Source organism: Nannobrachium achirus, assembly GCF_963921795.1.
Source record: "Nannobrachium achirus genome assembly, chromosome: 9".
NCBI classification, from domain to species: Eukaryota; Metazoa; Chordata; class Actinopteri; order Myctophiformes; family Myctophidae; genus Nannobrachium; species Nannobrachium achirus.
Genome location: NC_137818.1, coordinates 35,449,407 through 35,468,651, shown reverse-complemented (window position 1 = coordinate 35,468,651; position 19,245 = coordinate 35,449,407). Strand labels below are relative to the sequence as shown.

At 41.6% G+C, this 19,245-nt stretch overlaps 1 protein-coding gene across 1 annotated transcript in view; it reads right to left on the bottom strand.

Annotated features, from left to right (window-relative positions):
- LOC308290801 (metabotropic glutamate receptor 6-like) overlaps nt 1–10,279 on the bottom strand; it is a gene marked incomplete at both ends in the record, with an annotated part of 39,458 nt that extends 29,179 nt beyond the window's left edge. Inside the window, one exon of the mRNA XM_080732710.1 lies at nt 9,686–10,279. Within this exon, the coding sequence (XP_080588836.1) occupies nt 9,686–10,279 (594 nt within the window). The remainder of the gene's footprint in view (nt 1–9,685) is intronic.
- Nucleotides 10,280–19,245: the final 8,966 nt, after the last annotated feature.

Sequence of the window (19,245 nt, the reverse complement as noted above, 5' to 3'; positions counted from 1 at the left end):
AATGTAAGGGTGATTGATCATGGCTTCCTCAACAATGGAATGTCTTGCCTGAGGAGTTGACTTGCAACATCTGTAACGGAAATCTCTTTTTCAGTAGTGTAATTTGACTTACAGTCTGACACACACCACACCACTGTCCATACATAACACATGCAAACACGTGCACACTGGTTTCCAGGATTATATTGTGAACAGTGTTGAACCCTCTGAGGGAACTGTGTCAAACAATCACATTACCACCAACTGTGTGTGTGTGTGTGTGTGTGTGTGTGTGTGTGTGTGTGTGTGTGTGTGTGTGTGTGCGTGCGTGCGTGCGTGCGTGCGTGCGTGCGTATGTGTGTGAATCACTGAAATAGCAAAGAGGAAAGAGAAGGCAGAGTCAGAGAGAGAGAGAGAGAGAGAGAGAGAGAGAGAGAGAGGCGTTAGTAGAGAGTGTTAAAAACACTCTCTACTAGAGAGAGACAGACAGACAGACAGAGGAAGAGATTATGAATCTGTGGATTAGACATTTTTAGTCAAATGAAACCAGATAAAATCTCTGTGTCCATAGAAAACATATTGACTTTAAAATGACCAATTTAATCGTCTGTCCTAATGCAACACAATAGAAATGAGAAACATTGATACTGCTATTATCAGCCTATGGGCTGATATGGCAGTAGCTGACCAATCAGTGCAAGCAAAACCACCACAAGCTCTCAAAACAGCTATTAGTTGGGGAGAATCCGATACTTCCGTGACCACGAGAGCAAAGGTCCGTTTCTCAGTGGTTTTGTCAACTATGAAGGTTAAATAACAAATTGAGCTCCCATGTCCCTTGCAAAAATGCGGGCAAAATGTTTGACAGCTAGGGTAATTTTCAGTCTCATTCACTTACTGTACACTATACTATAAAGGAAAAAATGGTTTAGTGATGAGTCATCACTTTTCACAGTCTTTTGGGGTCCGTTTTTAGCCCAAGGAATGTTTTTTATGCAAAACAAATGCTTGCAATGGATTCAGAATAATTACAACCCCTAGTTTGACCCCTCACATCCAATTTAAAGCAGATTTTTTGGGAGTAATTTTTATTTATAGGGTAATTTATTCATAAATTACCCTAGCTGTCAAACATTTTGCCCGCATTTTTGCGAGAGACATGGGAGCTCAATTTGTTATTTAACCTTCATAATTGACAAAACCACTGAGAAATGGACCTTTGCTCTCGTGGTCACGGAGGTATCGGATTCGCCCCAACTATATAGACCCTTTTATGAAACAACTCAAAAGCTATCCGATCTACTGGTCTGACTTCATAGGCAACTCAACCATACACACCCAAACAGGACAAATAGCCTCAGAGATGCCTTCCGTTTCTTTGGCCATGTTAACAGAATGCCCTTAATAAACCATGCCCCTTAGCCCCTGCACTTACAAACCTAACCCACTGGATTGAAAAGACCCTGCAAAATGCCCCACCATGGTGCATAGAAGACTGTGGATTGACCTGGTCTGATGCGCCTACACTTGCCACCTGACTTTCTCAATGCTGCGTCACCATAAAAAAAGAACTTGATGATGATGATGATGATGATGATGATGATGATGACAACGATGATGAGACAGTATAACCTAGGTAGGTGGCTTACAATCAATATACCATATGGAACAGAGAGAAAAGCAGAGTGAATAAAAGACAACCGTCATTGTGTAACCACTATGTTTTGCAGACATTGTGAAAGAAGCATGTGTGGGATCATTGGGATGTGGTTACACTGAATGTGTATCGGTTTTCATAACGTTCTCCATGGTGAATGAGCAAATTGCCCGCTGACAGGTAAATGTAAAGCCTAGTGCAAGGCTCAGTATATCTCCATGATTAGATCATCATAAAAGTAGAATTCTACCAGCACAAAACAAATGGAATTTGTGTTAGGAAGTAATGTGCATGGATGTGGATTGTGGAGCCATTTATTTCTGTAATAAATGTGTTTTCTACCTGATGACAACTCAATAACAATACGTTAGTCCAAAGTGTGGCCCGCAGGCCAATTGTGGCCCACGGCTTTATTCTAAAATTGTATTATAAATTATTATAAAAATAATATTTTCCCAGAGTATAATTTGTCATGATTCCTTGTGTCCTGTTTTCTCATTCTGAGGGGGGTCAAAGAAATACAATTTTATTCTGTTTTTTTTTTTTTTTTTTTTACCTTGCACATCCTATATTACATTCTAGAACTGACAGAGCGGTGCATTCTACAGAGCGGTGCATTCTACAGAGCGGTGCATTCTACCGATCGACGACCCAAAGCAGTCCAATTGGCTAGGACTGATCACGTGGCACACGTGCCGACGTCCTCGCGTCACACCAGCGCCATACGTGCTGACGTAGAGTCAAAACCAGGCTAACAGTTAGCTAAACAAATGATGTACTCACGTTTGCATAGTCAATAGCACTACTGTCCACATTCCAGTACATTCCATCACTTAGGCACGAGTCCCGATCACATTAACATAATCTTCATGTATGTACATCCCATTACAGCAACGTAACATTACTCTTTTTAATTCGCGGAGTTCTTCACCGGAAGTGCGTCCGGCCGTAAAATATGTCCGACCGGAAACGTGCTGCGGCACAATAGTTCCGCCACAATAGTTCCCCCCCCCAAAAAAATGTTTTTTTCATTTTTTTTTTAACTTTTTTTTTCAAAAAACTTTTTTTTTCAAAAAACTTTTTTTTTCAAAAAACTTTTTTTTTCAAAAAACTTTTTTTTTCAAAAAACTTTTTTTTTCAAAAAACTTTTTTTTTAGCCATATGAGCTTTTCACGTTAACAACGAGGCGAGGGGGCGTAGATGTGACCTCTAGTCTGTTTACATTTGGTAATATGAAATAAGGCTGGGAAAAGGCGTTATTTGTGTTTTGTTCAGAGCACACACCTGACAAAAGACCATTGACATTAAATATTGATTGAAAATAAATGTGCAATGCATATGTATGTGACGGGCTGAAGGTACATTATGTCAGGAGATGCATGTAATCAGCCCTTGGGTGTTTTAATTTTCTAATGTGGCCCTCCTTGAAAATAAGTTTGGATACCCCTTGTTTAGTTACAAAAATGTTATGTAGGGAAACGTAATTCACGTACAAAATATATTGTTCATGAATATGACTTTTAATGTTAACTAAAGCTTTTTAAAGCTATACTGTGTAAGTTGCTCAACTAGTGGTCAGTAGCTCTATAGCAAACCTCGGTCGCGTCCGCGTCTTTTGGCCGCTTTTCGCCGCGGACACCCCCGCGTCTGCCTCCACCTCGCCGAGATAGAGGGGTCCCTGGTTCCTGTGCGTTCAGGCATTCCGGAGAAACAGACTCCTTTACCCATGCTTCACCGTTCACCCGAGTATAGAGACACACGGGAGACTACAAATATGGCCGCCCTAGCGACCCCACTTCAAGATGCGCTGTGATTGGCCGGCAGTGTATAACCCTCGCTGTGATTGGCCGGTAGTGTATGATGACGTCATTTTGCCGCGAAATTCTCCCCCCCTCACGGCTCATAGAAAACATATAAAGAGAAGGCTTTTGAAGCTGAAAATAACGGAGTGGGTGTTCTAAAACTTTAGCGATTTAACAGTTAGGACAATTTTAAGATTTGTTTTATAAAAAAGGTTACATGGTATAACTTTAAGCATAATGAATACATTTTGTATTCTGTTATCAGTAACATTTCATGGATACATCTATATTTGTTTTATAAAGCCTAAAAAACCAGATAGTGATATACAGTATTAATGCCAAGGAGAAACAATGATAGCATTAATCACTCGCTGGCTGTTGTACTGTACTGTATGTGCAGTATTTTCTTTGAGACCAACTATCTCTTTTACAAGGGAGAGCTGGCCATGTGAGCAGCTGTAAAAAGTTAAAGACAAAACATTGCAGACAGCAACAAATACTAAAATCAGGCAGAGAGAAATGTTCTCAGGCATCCTCCTAACATTTGAGAACTGCATTACTTTCAGTTACTTACATTGTTGCAGAATGTTGATTTGACAATGTAATTTTTACATAAGAACTCTTTTAACTGTTCACGTACAGTGCAAGCTTTTCAATGATCTTAACCAGAACTGACAACTTAGAGATGGGGCTATATTTATTTCATGAAGTGGCCAACCTTTTTGCAGAGGGAGAACATAGACATGTTTTCTGAATCACTTAAGTCATTCAGTAAAATATGCATCTATCTTTAAGAAGAACGGTTTAAGTCTGGACCCGAAGGTTTTTTATAATGTAACTTGACCAAGGCCTCATGCAATTTACCAACAGATACATGGTTGATTAATACCATTTTGGTCTGTATAAAAAACTGTTGCAGAGTTGAGTTGGTGACAGAATCAAACATTGAGCCACAGGACGCAAAATGCTTATTAAAACAATTAAACATGATCTGTGCCCGTGTTTCCCAACCTTGTGGGGGGCTCCAAAGATCATAGTCAGGTCTTGTTGTGGGCTCGCCTATAAGGCGAGCACACTTTAGATATTGTCATTATTGTGGGCTCGCCTATAAGGCGAGCACACTCTAGATATTGTCATTATTTATCTATCAGACATATCAAGTTCTCCTCAATACTTTGTCCGCTATCAACTCCTACATACATAGTGAGAAAATGAAAATAAAAACATCAATGTGTTCAGCTTACTGTGGCGACGTGTGCTATTACTTTTTACAGCAATCGGCCAAATGGTGGCGCTGTAGGAAGCCTTCGAAAGTGCGAACTTTGAACAGGTATAGCTCATGCTGTGTTTGAGGTCCAGCCATGAAACCTGTATACACGTATGCGTCTCCTCATGCCGAACAACTTTTACCCTCTGACTTTTGACCGCTGACCTTTAGATCCCCCAGAATTTGGAATTATATGAAAAACAGTAAAAATCTATCTCCTCCTGGGATTTTTGCATTACGCGCACGAAACTTTTTTCACATGAACTTTGGACCAATACGGTCAGATTGATCAACCAGATTTTTTTTAAAGTGAAATATAATTTTTTAATAATTCAATCAATATTGCGGTTTTATGCAAATTATTCTTCGGCCTCTAAATCATACATGCAAAGTTACACGTTCATGGCATTTGGCAAAGATGTAGAGGGTTAGTCAAAGTATCACCGAAACCAATTTTATTCCAATCGGCCAAAGGGGGGCGCTATACGAAGCGTTTGAAAATTCAAACTTCAAACGGGCATAAGTCATGACTCGTTTCGTTTTAAGACATGCAACTTGCTTACATGCGTGCTTTGACTCGAGCGGAAGACATCTGTGTCTTTGTTAAGTAAGCTCCGCCCTTAGATTTTCCGCCATTTTGAGCAGTTTGTAAAACGCTTAAACACGCTTTTATTCTGGAATTTTCGCGTCACGTCCACAAAACATTTTTTTACATGAACTTTGGACCAATATCTAAAGATCTGTCAGATCGGATTAAAAAAGAAATTGAAACATGCTTTTTTTAATAATTCAATGAATATTGCATTTTTATGCAAATTATTCTTCTGCCTCTAAATCATACATGCAAAGTCACATTTTCATGACAAAATAGTGTAGAGGGTTAGTTCAAATATCACTGAAACCAATCTTACCCCAAATGGCCAAAGGGGGGCGCTATATAATTTTGAGCAGTTTGTAAAACGCTTAAACCCGTTTTTATTCTAGGATTTTTTTTGCAATTTGCATGAAACATTCTACACGCAATCTAAGGACCTTTATCTAACATGCCTATGAAGTGCACACAAAAAAAATATAAAATAATAATAATAAATATAGCTGCAAGCAGCGATAAAGTGGCCAAAGCCAAAAACACCTCAAATCATGAACACAGCCTGGGATGTGCGTGAAATCTTGCAAGCACATTCCCAATAGGTCAAGGAACAGATACTAACCTTCTCACATTGGCCTGTTATAGCGCCACCAGCGGGTCAACTTTTGCACAATTTTTGGAACAAAATGGACCAATCTTTGACGTCAGTAACGTCAAAGAGAGCACTGCCTGCGATCTTGACATTTTGTGCTTTTATAGCCATTGTTTTCTGGCTTGAAGCGAGCCCACAATTGTTTCGAAGGAACAATATTTTTCTAGTTTGTTTTGAGTTAATCAAACTTTTTGTTGCACAAAATCATAAAAAAAGAAACTCCCAACCTTGTCTGCATGTGTTCTCCGTGTGATATTCCAATTCCTAATACAGTATCTGTTTTCCTGTAACTTTAAAATAGCTAACTCTCACATTGTAACAATTATAAATGTCTGAGAGAGAGAGAGAGAGAGAGAGAGAGAGAGAGAGAGAGAGAGAGAGAGAGAGAGAGAGAGAGAGAGAGATGCCTAAGATGTTATCAGATGTAAGAGGGGCTTCAAGTAAAACATATATTTGGGAACCAAATCAATGCACTATAGTACCAGAGGCTATGGTAATAAATTGACTGAGATCAGACTGCATTGCTCATAAATACCAGGCATGAAGAAACCTAGATAAGATCCTGCAGATGGCAATGGTAGTGTGTGGAGGCCATGATCAAATAATCATAGAAGAAATGTATACAGGATTACAATAGGTGCTCAGATGCAGTGCTGGGACAGCTTCCAAGTGTATAGAATTAAGTAGGCATTAAAACCTAACAAATGTTGGGCTCCACTGGCCTAGCGGTTAAGGTGCATATACTGGTTTGAGTCCCGAGCCCGACGACCGTTGCTGCATGTCACTCCATGTTCCTGTCTCTCTCTCTGCTGTGCACTATGAATAAAGGCAGAAAAGCGCCAAAGATATCTTTAAAAAAATAATGCCTACTTAAATACAGACAACAGATGTCACAGACAGATAGATGTGCTTCCGTCTTGGATCTGGACTTGAGTTAAAGTTCATTGTCTACTACAGTATGTGTTGTCTATGTATTGCACTCTGTTATCTAGGGCTAAAACTTGAGGAATATTTGGGGGAATAGCCCTCTCCAGTGTCCTCAACCTAGTCATGTATCACAAAACTGCCTGCTCACCGAAATGCTCTGTCCCTGTATGTTAAAGGGGATGCTGCCTACCGAGTGCACCAAAGGAGTGTGCTTATTTAAACATGAATCACTTCATTAGTTATTCCCTAAATCCTTATTTTCTATTTGTCTATTTTTCTGGCTCAACTCGCCAGCCTGTTCCACGGCCAGCCCCCAGTGATTGGTTCTCACACTTAAAGAGCAAACCAAAGCAGTAAGATCACGCTGAAATGAGCTGATGTGGTGTCACAAGCCGGCATCCATGACAGCAATTGGGCTGATAAAGGCATACAGTGTTTCGATTGATAAATCAATCATATTATTTGCCAGACAAATGAAAAAAAAAAAAAAAACAGTCATATTTTTGGCTTGTTCCCCATAGTATGGTAGCCACCCATAAAGGCCCTCCCAGGTTATGGGCTATGTTGACATTTTGACCATAATTTACATTGATGGCCCCACACAAAGGAGGAAGATTTTTGCCCTACATATTCCAAATAAAATCTTGTCAGTTGATTTGCATGTTATTTACATTTGTCAACATAGAGGCTAATTTATATTATGTTATTGTTACACCTACTATTATTGCTATTATTTTAGTATACAAATGTTAAACTTGCTATTATTATACCTGCTATTATTGTTGTTGTTGCTATCGCTCTCTATGTTTCTCTCCTCTCTTTCCCCCCGCCACGGTCAAGGCAGATGGTCATTGGTCACCCCCATGGAGCCTTTTCTGCCTTATCCCTGAAACATGACGGTCGTATATGACACGACCGTCATGCTTCAACCTGGTGTCGAGTGGGGTGGCCAATTTGCCACGGCAGCAGGGACGTACAGAGAATGTTAGAGAGCCAGGGGCTGAAATTCCCTAAATGGGAATCGTTGCTCTCAACGCGCTGAGAGCTTGTAAATCAGCTATTTTCAGGGCGCGACCCCGCACTCTTTAGCTACTGGAGATGCTGGTGTACGACATGGATTTCTACACACTACACAGAGGACAAATTCTTTCAAATTAAAATGCTGTGTTCACGTTCAGGAGAGCTCTGGGTATGGCATGGAAAGAGGGGCATTTGCATTTCTTTCGCCATAGTAAATGCTGAATTCATGGTCTGAAAAGGGCATTTTTTTAAAGACGGGTAAAAAGGGCAGGGGCTCAAGCCCCCTTTGATGTCTATGTGCACGTGCCTGCATGGCAGGCTAAACAAACGTTCAGATTTCAAAAACAACGTACCAGAATTACTGGCTGCTACAGTATTGTTTAATAAAAAGCATTTTAATCCAATCGTTTTCTGTTTTTCCTTGTATTTCCTGGTTTTCTCCATGCGCATCAGCCCCATCTATCGGTTGTAACGTGCTTAGCTGCACTAAAAGTCTAAAAGTCCTCTGACAATGAAGTAAAACTAAGCATGTTACAACCGATAGAAGGGGTTGATGCGCATGGGGAAAATCAGGAAATACAAGGAAGAACAGAAAACGATTGGATTCAAAGGTTTTTTATTACTGCAGGGGTCTTCAACAGGGGGTCCGCGACCCCTAGGGGGTCCGCGGAGGTACTGCAGGGGGTCCGCGAAATTATTGGTAAAAAAAAAAAAAAGATTTCAAAAAATGTTTTTTTTTCTTTTTTTTTTTTTTTTCATTTTTCACATTTATGTTAAAAATTAAATCATGATTCCATTTTGAATAGCTTGAATACATGATTACTATGCAATTGACAGATTGATGATATTGTTGACATTGGTTCTCAGTTAATAAGTAGTATGTTTAGAAATGGTAGTGGTACGGCCCACCCTGCTCGCTGTAACTTGTACATGTTTAAAATAAAAAATATGTCGTAGCCCCGACCCCCCCACCCTACGAGGTGGTAGGGGGTCCCTGCTCCATCTCCCCATCAGTTTGGGGGTCCCCGGCCTGAAAACGTTGAAGACCCCTGCTGTAAACAATACTGTAGCGGCCAGTAATTCTGGTTGAGCGGCCCGTATTCTGACACAAGAGCCTTCACTAAGCACTTTGTGAAATCTGAACGTTTGTTTAGCCTGCTGAGGCAAATTGGCTACCCCGCTGGACACCAGGTTGTGGTAGAAGCATGATGTTCGTGTCATACGACCATCATGTTTCAGGGCTAGTTCTGCCTGAGGTTTCTTCCACTTAAGGGGGAGTTTTCCCTTGCCACCAAAAGTGATGTAATGAAATGAAATTAGCGTAAGTTATCTATCCCAGCTCAGTGGCCCAGTCCGCCATAAGATTGGGAGGTCGAGGTTCGATCCCCGGCCGGATCATACCAAAGACCCAGTGCTCCCTGCTTGGTACTCAGCATCAAGGGTTGGATTGGGGGTAAGTCCCTGCGACATGTCCAGAGGGCAAGCTGCCTCCACACCACAGAATATAGATAGGGCCTTGGCATGGCTTGGCAAGGCTTACTTACTTTACTTGTTTATCTATACAGTACATAATACAGTACACTACTTATTATCACACATGGTTTGGTGACACATAAACTGTCACACTATTTTATGACAGTCGATGTGTTATTTGACCTCTAAATATTATTGGAGAATTAAAATATTGACATTATTAGAAAGACGAGAATCTCCAATTTATGGAATATTTTCATTCTAATCTCTATCGAGCAATCACAACTACTCACCACAATAATAATAATATTGATAATACCTCAAACAGGCGTAGAACGTTGGCTACCATGATGGAGACAGAGCTAGCTGATGCCCCGATCACACCCACCACTCTCTCCGGCTTCCTGATGATCGGTGGTAGACCATTAGAGCAACGAATGTCTGATATGTCCTTCTGTATCAGTGCCTGGACGAAGGTCAGAGACTGCTCTAGGGCGTAGGTGTCTCTCGAGCAGGTGTCCAGGATTCTGGCTCCCAGGGTGATGTTCGGGAGGAGGTCCGGGTCACTGTTGATCTGGTCCAGAGCGTACAACATGGCTTCCAGACGATGGACTCCCTTCTCCTTCTTCACCTCTCCACAAGGAACTCCACTGAGACCGCGAGAGTGGACAGGAAACAGTGCCCCCAGCGTTATGTCACCGGGAATCTTGATGGAGTGGGGGGAGTGGAAGTGCTGGTGGTGCTGGTGGTGCAGGTGGGGTACGGTCGCGCCCACAGGAAGAGCCTTCTGGCCAATCAGCAGGAGGAGACAGAGGAGGAGGCGGCGGCGGGGACAGGCAGGTGACTGACGGGCGGTGAATCCAATCCAGAAGAAGTTGTGATGATGATTGACGGTGGGCAGTGATGATGTCATAATGAGAAGACAATTTCTCATTCTACTGCAGCACACCTGAGAGAGCAGACAATAATGAATTAATGGACCAAATCATTGGAATCACTTCATTTATGATAGTGTCGTCGTCGGGTGAAAACCTTGTATGTCCAAAATGTTCGTTTTGTATTTATCATTTTAAAAATTATTTAAACTAGTGAAAACAGCCGATCTACAAGCACACAACGCCTCGCACCGCGAGGCGTTGTGTGCCTCGTGGTGGAGAACAAAAAAGGAGAACATTTTTTTCTATCACACAAAGATTTGGAGGACCTCAGGACCCCCTGTAGTAACTCTGAGAACCCCCTAGGGGTCCCGGACCCTCTTTTGACCCCTGTCATAGGCATTGTCTATATTTTGCAACCTCAATGTATTTTTTCTCCCTCTGTTTAATGAGTATTGTTTTTGTTCTTGGTATTTTAGTATATTTTGAGTGTACAGCACTTTGGTTCAACACTGTTGTTTTAAATGTGCTCTATAAATAAAGTGGATTGGATTGGATTGGATAATGCAATTCAACATCAACACAAATAATCGTGACTGACAAAAAAAGGAGACTTAAAGCAACTTTGTGTGAGATTTGGCCATTACTGATAAACAAGAGAGCAATTACAATAATCCATGGTGTTTCTAAAACAAGCCTCCCTGCAGCACTTCTTCTTTCCCCTGCCGTTATTTTCCTCCTAGACATAATGGCTTTTTTCTGTTGTATAATTATTATTATTATCTACGTAAGAAGTTGTTTTCGTACGAAACCCCACATTTTGTATTTAACCAAGTATCCTATATCATAACATAATTACCTATAACATTTTTAACAAGCCAAACTATTGTTGTATTATTGAGAACACCAGGTCCCAAGTTACTATGAAAACCTCCACAGGCTGACCCTCCGCCAGTCCCTCTGTCTGTCCGTCATGTCACACTTTTGGCCCTACTCTTATCTTCGGCACCGTTGCCCCTATCCATGCCAAACTTCACACACACACACACACACACACACACACACACACACACACACACACACACACACACACACACACACACACACACACACACACACACACACACACACACACACACACACACACTCCTTGGCTGGCAAACCACAACCTCCGCCCCTGATTTCTCACATGCTCCTCTTCTAGCGCCACCATGAGGTTGCTATTGTTCAAATGAATGGCAGCTCCTTCCCTGCAGTTTCCTTTGGTGTGCTGAACCCCCCCCCCCCCCCCCCATCACACCCCTTGCAGCTTCTTCTCCTACCTGCAATAATATTGTTGCGACCATAGGTCGCAGTTTACTACAGAGCCGTGACATCTTGACTGTATCTGTCTGTCTGTCTGTTTGTCTGTCTGTATGGGTAACGCTTGTCTTTTTTGTTGATTGACTCTCTGACATCACTATGATGTCATGGGAACCAAATCCCTTTTATTGCCATATATGGAGATCCCTGTGATGCCAGGGAACCAAATCCCTTTTATGCCCATGTATGGAGATATGGATGCCAGGGGAACCAAATCCATTTTATGCCCATATATGGAGATCCCTGATTTCATCAATATTAAGCCCATATCTGTGAATGCCAATATATAATCACTGTGATGTCAGGGGAACCAAATCCATTTGGCCAGATGGCCAAGACATGGTGCAAGGTCGCTTTTCGCCCTTAGGCGTCTTACTGGTAATTAGTATCCGCTATTACAATACGTAGATTTGTAACCATCCACCATTAAAATCATACTGTAAGTTTCAAGGTTCAAGGTAGACTTTATTGTTACATCTTGTGTACAGGTACATACCGGTAAGAGTAGAACGTATTTTGTTTTGGCTTCCTTCAGACAATGCAGCATGTACATGCAGTATGTAACACACACACGCACGCACGCACGCACGAATATTGCGCACGCGCACAATATTCCAATAGCAATAGAATCAGCCTGGATATGTTATAGCACATAACAAATGTCCTCAAATATCTCCATTCACCAAGTCAACGTTTACTTTTCATCATAAGCTGCTGCCCTGCTGCACAATTGGCAAAAAGACACAGCAAAAAATAAACTAAACATTGCATGGCCATGATAATCAACAAGCTATATCTGCATGAGCAAACAGCTCTAGACATCACAAATATCACATAATGCCATTTACACAGGCATTGTGTGTATGTGTGAAGTACTGTCGGTAGGCTATGTGTGTTGTGCATTTTCATGTGCATCAGTGTGTTTCATGTGCATCAGTGTGTGAGAGTGTGAGGTATGTGTTTCCAAGTTTGTGTATTAATGTGTGTATTTATATAGCATGCTGCTGGCGGGGGAAACCAGACAAGTCACCAGCCTGCTCTTTGGGTTAAGTGGAGGGCTGGAGGCAGGGATTTACCTATTGACCTATTACCATGTCACCCTAATGTGTATGATTGTGTGTGTGCATGTGTGCATGTGTGCATATGTGCGTGTGTGGCCTGTGTAAAACATATTGTAAAACCTGGCAGACCTGAGTCATGTTTTACTAAGCTGATTCTAAAGCCTTCTAAATCAGTAGTTCTGGTTTCCTGTGTTTCCTGTGTAAATAAGCCAAGTGCTTTTCTAGGATCTCCTTTTAGTTGACCTTGTACCAGTGAACTGTACCATCATGAAACTGTACCTTTTTCTATGCATACTTCTAATAAAGTCTTCAATCAATCAATCAAGCAATCAATCTATCAATCAATCATTTCTCACTTTCAAGATTTTTCGTTTAAATAGCAGATGTAGGAGCTCACACGACACCACACATACATCTTCTATTTTAGAATAGCCAACACTAAAGTTTAAAATGACACAGATGCCCATGAGGACGACTGCTGTAGAGCACAACATACTGTAGAACTCAGAACATAGAATACAGAAAAAGAAGCTCAGAGAATGCATGCAACACAGAACACATGACAGCATCAATAAATAAACTCTTGCTATACTCTCCTCTTCTTATACCCCCTCCTCTTCTCTCAGGATCACATTTTATTTGTGTGCTGACTCTGATCCTTGTGTTGTTACTGATGTAGGATCATGTACACGTCCCAGGGTCTGATCCTTAATAGTTGATCGAGATTTCTTATTCATCTTTTAACTAAAACCATGTGAAGAGAATATATTAGTAATGTTCTCTTCTACTGGTTTTAGTTCAATATGGACATATGATACAAATTGACCTTCCCTACAGTGGTTGCCTGTCTGTTTTTAGGGATTATTTGAATGTTTTTACTGATTACATTTAAGGCAGTTCATGCATGGCCTGGTCCCTTATTACAGTGGTTCTCAACCTGTGGGTCGGGACCCAAAATATTTTGGGGGGTCCCCAGATGATCAACTTAATGTGAAACATTGTTTTCTCACTCAACAGTGAACAAACCAACATAAAGTTTAAGTGTATAGAGGGTATCTGCACATGTCTAAAGTGACAATTTAAGGACTTTTTAATACCTCTAAAATGACATATTAAACATTGGTCAAATTGTCAAATATTAGAGGCAGAAATTGTGAAAATAGACGATCTACATGCTCTTGCGAGGCGCTGTGAGCATGTAGATCTGCTAATTTCACAATCAAACCGTTTTATACAAGATGCACTGCCTCAACTCGTAGTGCTTGTCAGGGTGGGAGGGGTCCCCAGTTAAGATTATTTTGGGGGTCGCGGCCTGAAAAGGTTGAGGACCACTGCCTTATTACATTGTGCGCAGTCCTTCGCCCAGCAGGAACATGCTTGGTTATTCCTGGGTCGAGGGTAAAGGAAAAGGGTGACCATGCCTTTGCGGTCAGGGCCCTTAGACTGGATAAATCTGTGTTTTCTTTCAAAACTCTCCTTAAAACAGACTTTTATTGAAAGGCTATGTGTTCATTTGTATTGTTTGATTCTAATTGTCTCCACCAGCCGAAGGCTGAGGGAGAGTATGTTTTCCCCTCCGTCCGTCCGTGTGTCCGTCCGTCCGTGCGTCCGTGCGTGCGTGCGTGTGTCCTCGCAGTTTGTGTGCAGCTAATCTCAGTCGCCGTTGGCCCGATCGCTGCCAAACTGAGCACACACACTCCCTGGATGCCAATCTAGAACCTCTGCCCCACATTTTTTAAATCAGCCTCATGGTGGCGCTATAACAGGCCGATTTGTGTGGCCTGGTGGAGACCTGTGCTCGGAAGAGCACTGCTTCTAGTTGTTTATTTTTTCTTCGTAAATTGTTGCCTACAGTATAGGCTATCTCTCCCTGACACACGCACGCACGCACGCACGCACACACCACACACACAGACACACACACACACACACACACACACACACACACACACACACACACACACACACACACACACACACACACACACACACACACACACGCCATCTCTTATCCAGAATCATTTTATTCTATTAGAGCCCTGAAATATATTTTTTATTGGTGATACAACATTTTAAATAGGCCTAAATGCAATTTTTCAAAATGTCACAAAATGCATTTAACATCTATAGGCTACTTGTTGAAATCTTACATTAAATGTGTTTAGTCCATAATCAGCTTCTGACATAGCCTACTTATAGGCTTGATCCCAAGTCTAACATTTGAAATAAATGCATTTAGAATAATAGAATACACTTTTTTTACAACATAATATTATAGATACAGGGATACATAAGGCTACAATGAATTCCATATAGGTCTACAGTAGGCTACCCTTATGGGTATCAAAATAAGCTGTGATCCATACATTCTACCACATAGCCAAGATCTGTAAAGCGGCTGTCCATCTGTATAATATAATAAAGTATTAAACTCCAACAGCAAACATAAGTTTATGTATTTCACTGTTCAAATAAAATAATGTACCGTATGTAGGCTGCCTTACCGGGACAGACAGGAGGTGCGTGACAGTTCTGTTCCAAATTCCAATCCACACCGTTGCGGTAGGCTGTACAATTCCAACAGCACCGAATCCCAGTCAGGTTTCACTCTCGCACAGCGCGCGTGTGTGCGGGAGTGCACGTGTTTCGCTCCAAACCAATCCTATAACCATCATGTTCCGACTCCAAGTCGAAGATTCGTGGGCATGGGCTGTTCTCGTGCTAATGGGTTCTCCTCCACCCGACTGAAACACTATATTGGATACAGGTTGGTTACACTGAGACTAGTTCTGACTCTGTCTGAGTATGGCCAGCTGGTTGCAAAAAAAAAAAAAAGTGAATGAATAGGCTACAGTGGTGGAAAAGGTACTCAAATGTTGTTTCAAATAAATGTAGCCTAGTGGAGTAAAAGTAGCCTAAGTAGCCTAAGTATTGGAAATAGCTCAAGTAGTGCACAAAAATACCCCAATATTGTAATTAAGTAGGCTACAGTAGGCCTACTTGTGTAAATGAGTTACTTTACACCACAAAAAAATATATAGGCCTAATATAATTATGAATTATGAATGCATTTCTTTTTTCTTCTTGAGTTCTTATATCTTGATTTATGTTATGCATGAGCTTAGCCTACTACTACAACTGTTCTGACATAAGTCCACCCGGTGAAGCCCCAAAATTCGATAGGTCACCAATTTCGTTGTAACGGCGCGGTGGTAATAGTTTACCCACATTCACCTCGTCCAACCGCCACCGTTAAATCTACTATTAACACCGCCCCCGTTTCTATCTCGACTCTCACCCTCTTATGCTAATTGCAATTGTAGATTAACACACACACACACACACACACACACACACACACACACACACACACACACACACACACACACACACACACACACACACACACACACACACACACACACACATCCGTCCCCTAGATATAACTGTGTTGGCTTTGAGCAAGGCACACAACCGCCAGTAGTCAGTCATTCATGCACTGTACTGGCAGCATGGTCCAGGAATTCAACCATCTGGTCAGCTGCACCTTTAGGCTGGCCTATTCTACAACGCCACCTATCTGTGGTCAGACATACAGCAGGGATGACATCTTTAGTTGAAGATCATAATACAATACAGAATACTCAATTTTTATTCTGTTTTGATTGAGCATTTTAATCTGAGTTTGAACTGTCACAAAATATGAATTAATTATGCAATATCATTATAATAAAACATAACTGTTTTCAGCCATTTCCTGCAGTATATTGGTCAGATATCATTACATTTATGCTCAGTTGTGAACTTGTTACACGTTTTACTGTCAGGAAATAATGACTAGCTCTACTGTGTCTTTCAAGTGTCTCTCTCTCAGCTTTATAGCCTACTCTCTTTCACACCGTCTCCCCTACACTGTCTCCCACTCAGCTGTCCTGCTGTCTCTCCAACAATACACTATCTCTCCAAGGGGTGTCGCACGAAATTCTGGGCCCTGAGTACTTTAGCAGAGTGCCGCGCTGCGAGCTTGTAGATCTGCTATTTTTGAAAAATCTTGAAAATGTGTGTATTTTTCAAAAAATATTTCAAATCCTTCTAAGGTTTTTTTTTAAACCCTATGTCAGTGGTGCTCAAACCTTTTCATGTGAAGGACCCCCAAAATGATATCTATTCGACCACGGACCCCCATGTCAAAATATTTAGTTCCAGCGACCCCCCCAGAAGCAAAATTTGAGTTACAAATGTTCACCTAAAAAATACATATTCAAAGATTTGCACACATTTTCACTTTAAAAAAATAGCAGATCTACAAGCTCGCAACACGGCAGCCGTATTTTTCAATAGCTAAAGTATAAAATAATTAAGTCCACCTTGGGCCCTAGTAACTCAGTCCCACTTCCTCCCTTGTGACGCCCCTGCTGTCTGTCTAAATGAAGTTTCCCACCGTCCTTTTAAATCTGTCCAGACATAAATACCAGAGTTGGGAAGTTCAGCTCCATCAGGCTGTTAAACCTCCGGCTTCTAATCCACTAATGAAGCTGACCTCATTCTGCCACAGACAGATAGGGACACACAATCACTTTCACCTGTATTCATCCATCTGACTGAACATAGTCCTACAGCAATATCCTCCTACACTTAATCCAGTAGAACTACAGTCGCTCGCTTCACTGGGGTAGACGTGACGTGACATGACGAGATGTGGTTGTGGAAACAGGTGACAGACCTGTTTCTGCAACGTCACAGCTGACAGAGAAGTAGGCGAAATACAAATGGGCACACAGGAAAGACAGTATCCTCACAAAAATAATCAGGGGTTCACTATTAGGCTACCCTACTATTTCAAATTTGGAATTGTACCTGTTGCCAGAGTACTTAATTCAATTCAAAGGAGTACTCACTGTACCTTTTGTAAGCGTACCCTGTGTTACCACAGTACCAACTAGAAGCAGTGCTCTAGCACAGGTCTCCGCCAGGTCAGGTAGGTTATTGCGGCCTCGGGCCTCCTGGTGGTGCTATAATAGTCCAATGTGAAAAGGGAGCCATGTTTTCTTCTGCCTTTCAATCCGTCGCTGCATTCATGATGAGGCATTTTGTTCCAAAAATGTGTTTTGCAAAGGTCAATGTGAAAAGGGTGGAATTTGTTCCTTGACCTAGTAAGAATGTGCATGCAAAATTTCACAGAAATCGCTGTGTTCATGATTTGATGCATTTTGTTCAAAACAGAGCACCCCTGCAAATTTTGGAAGCCAATCTTAGAAAATCTGGATGGAATACAAATCTGAAAGATCCATTTAGTTTAATGACTATAGAGATACTGTGTACCGAATACCGATTTGCATGATTTCTGGACAAAATCTGTATGAATAATGTCCAAAAATGTGTTTTGCACAAATCCGCCTCCCGGGTAGCTAATTTAGGACAGAAGTTCTGCTCTGGTTCTGTGTCCTGACAGATATTCATGTTTTTCAGTTGGACCGAATTGCCACTCACCCCAGGTCATCAGCAACATACACACCAAGTTGGAAGTACATCAGTCCAAAAAAGACGCCTGTGTGTTATGCCTGGGACAGACACACACACAGACACGGTAACATCCTTGGTTCGAACTCCCTTTGGCCCGACCACCTAAACCTAACCTTAACCCTAACCCTGACCTCAGTAAAACAATGCCTAAACCTAACCTTAACCCTAACCCTACCCTCAGTAAAACTAACGCTGGTGAGCGCTAACCTGGTGAATTTTAACCTGTTCGGACCAACGGCAGTTCGAACCATGGGGCAGTCCCCCACAGACACAGGTTTTGTGGATTTATAGAGAGAGTCCTTGCCCGTTCGACCTTATGTGCTCTAAATTATGTGGAGTAATGGGGTGTGCACATTATATGACGGATTGAATGTAGCAGTCTCAGAAGTAATGTTGAAGAACCCAGAAGTATCATTGATGTCAGTCATCTCTAAATTTGGGCACTGTTTCAGCAAGCGGATGTTACCATAGCGGAAAACGCATGCGCAGTAAAGACAGCGGTATCAGTGATGTCAGTTATCTCCAAATTTGGGCACTGTTTAGTATCAGTGATGTCAGCATACGTGCATGTATATCAGACAGACATCGAACAGACAGACATTTGGTCGTTAATAGGATAGTGAATCTGTAGATGTCCCTCAAATATGGAGTTCCACATGTTATCAACAATACAACGTCAGTCTAGGCCAAATATGGAGTTCATGTTAAAGGGAGGGAAGCCATACCTTTGTTGGACCCTCGACCCTGTCTTGTTTCTTTGTGGATTAACTATGTGTCTATACTGTGTGTGTGTGTGTGTGTGTGTGTGTGTGTGTGTGTGTGTGTGTGTGTGTGTGTGTGTGTGTGTGTGTGTGTGTGTGTGTGTGTGTGTGTGTGTGTGTGTGTGTGTGTGTGAGATCATCATCTGTATCATAGTTGAAATTAGGTGTATGTATCACTTGTCCTCTTTTCAATATACATACTCTTCCAGAAGGTACCTTCTAAAATCAAAGATCGTTTTGATGAATTTGATCTACTGTACAAGACTCCCCAATTTCATTACCAAAAATGCCACTATA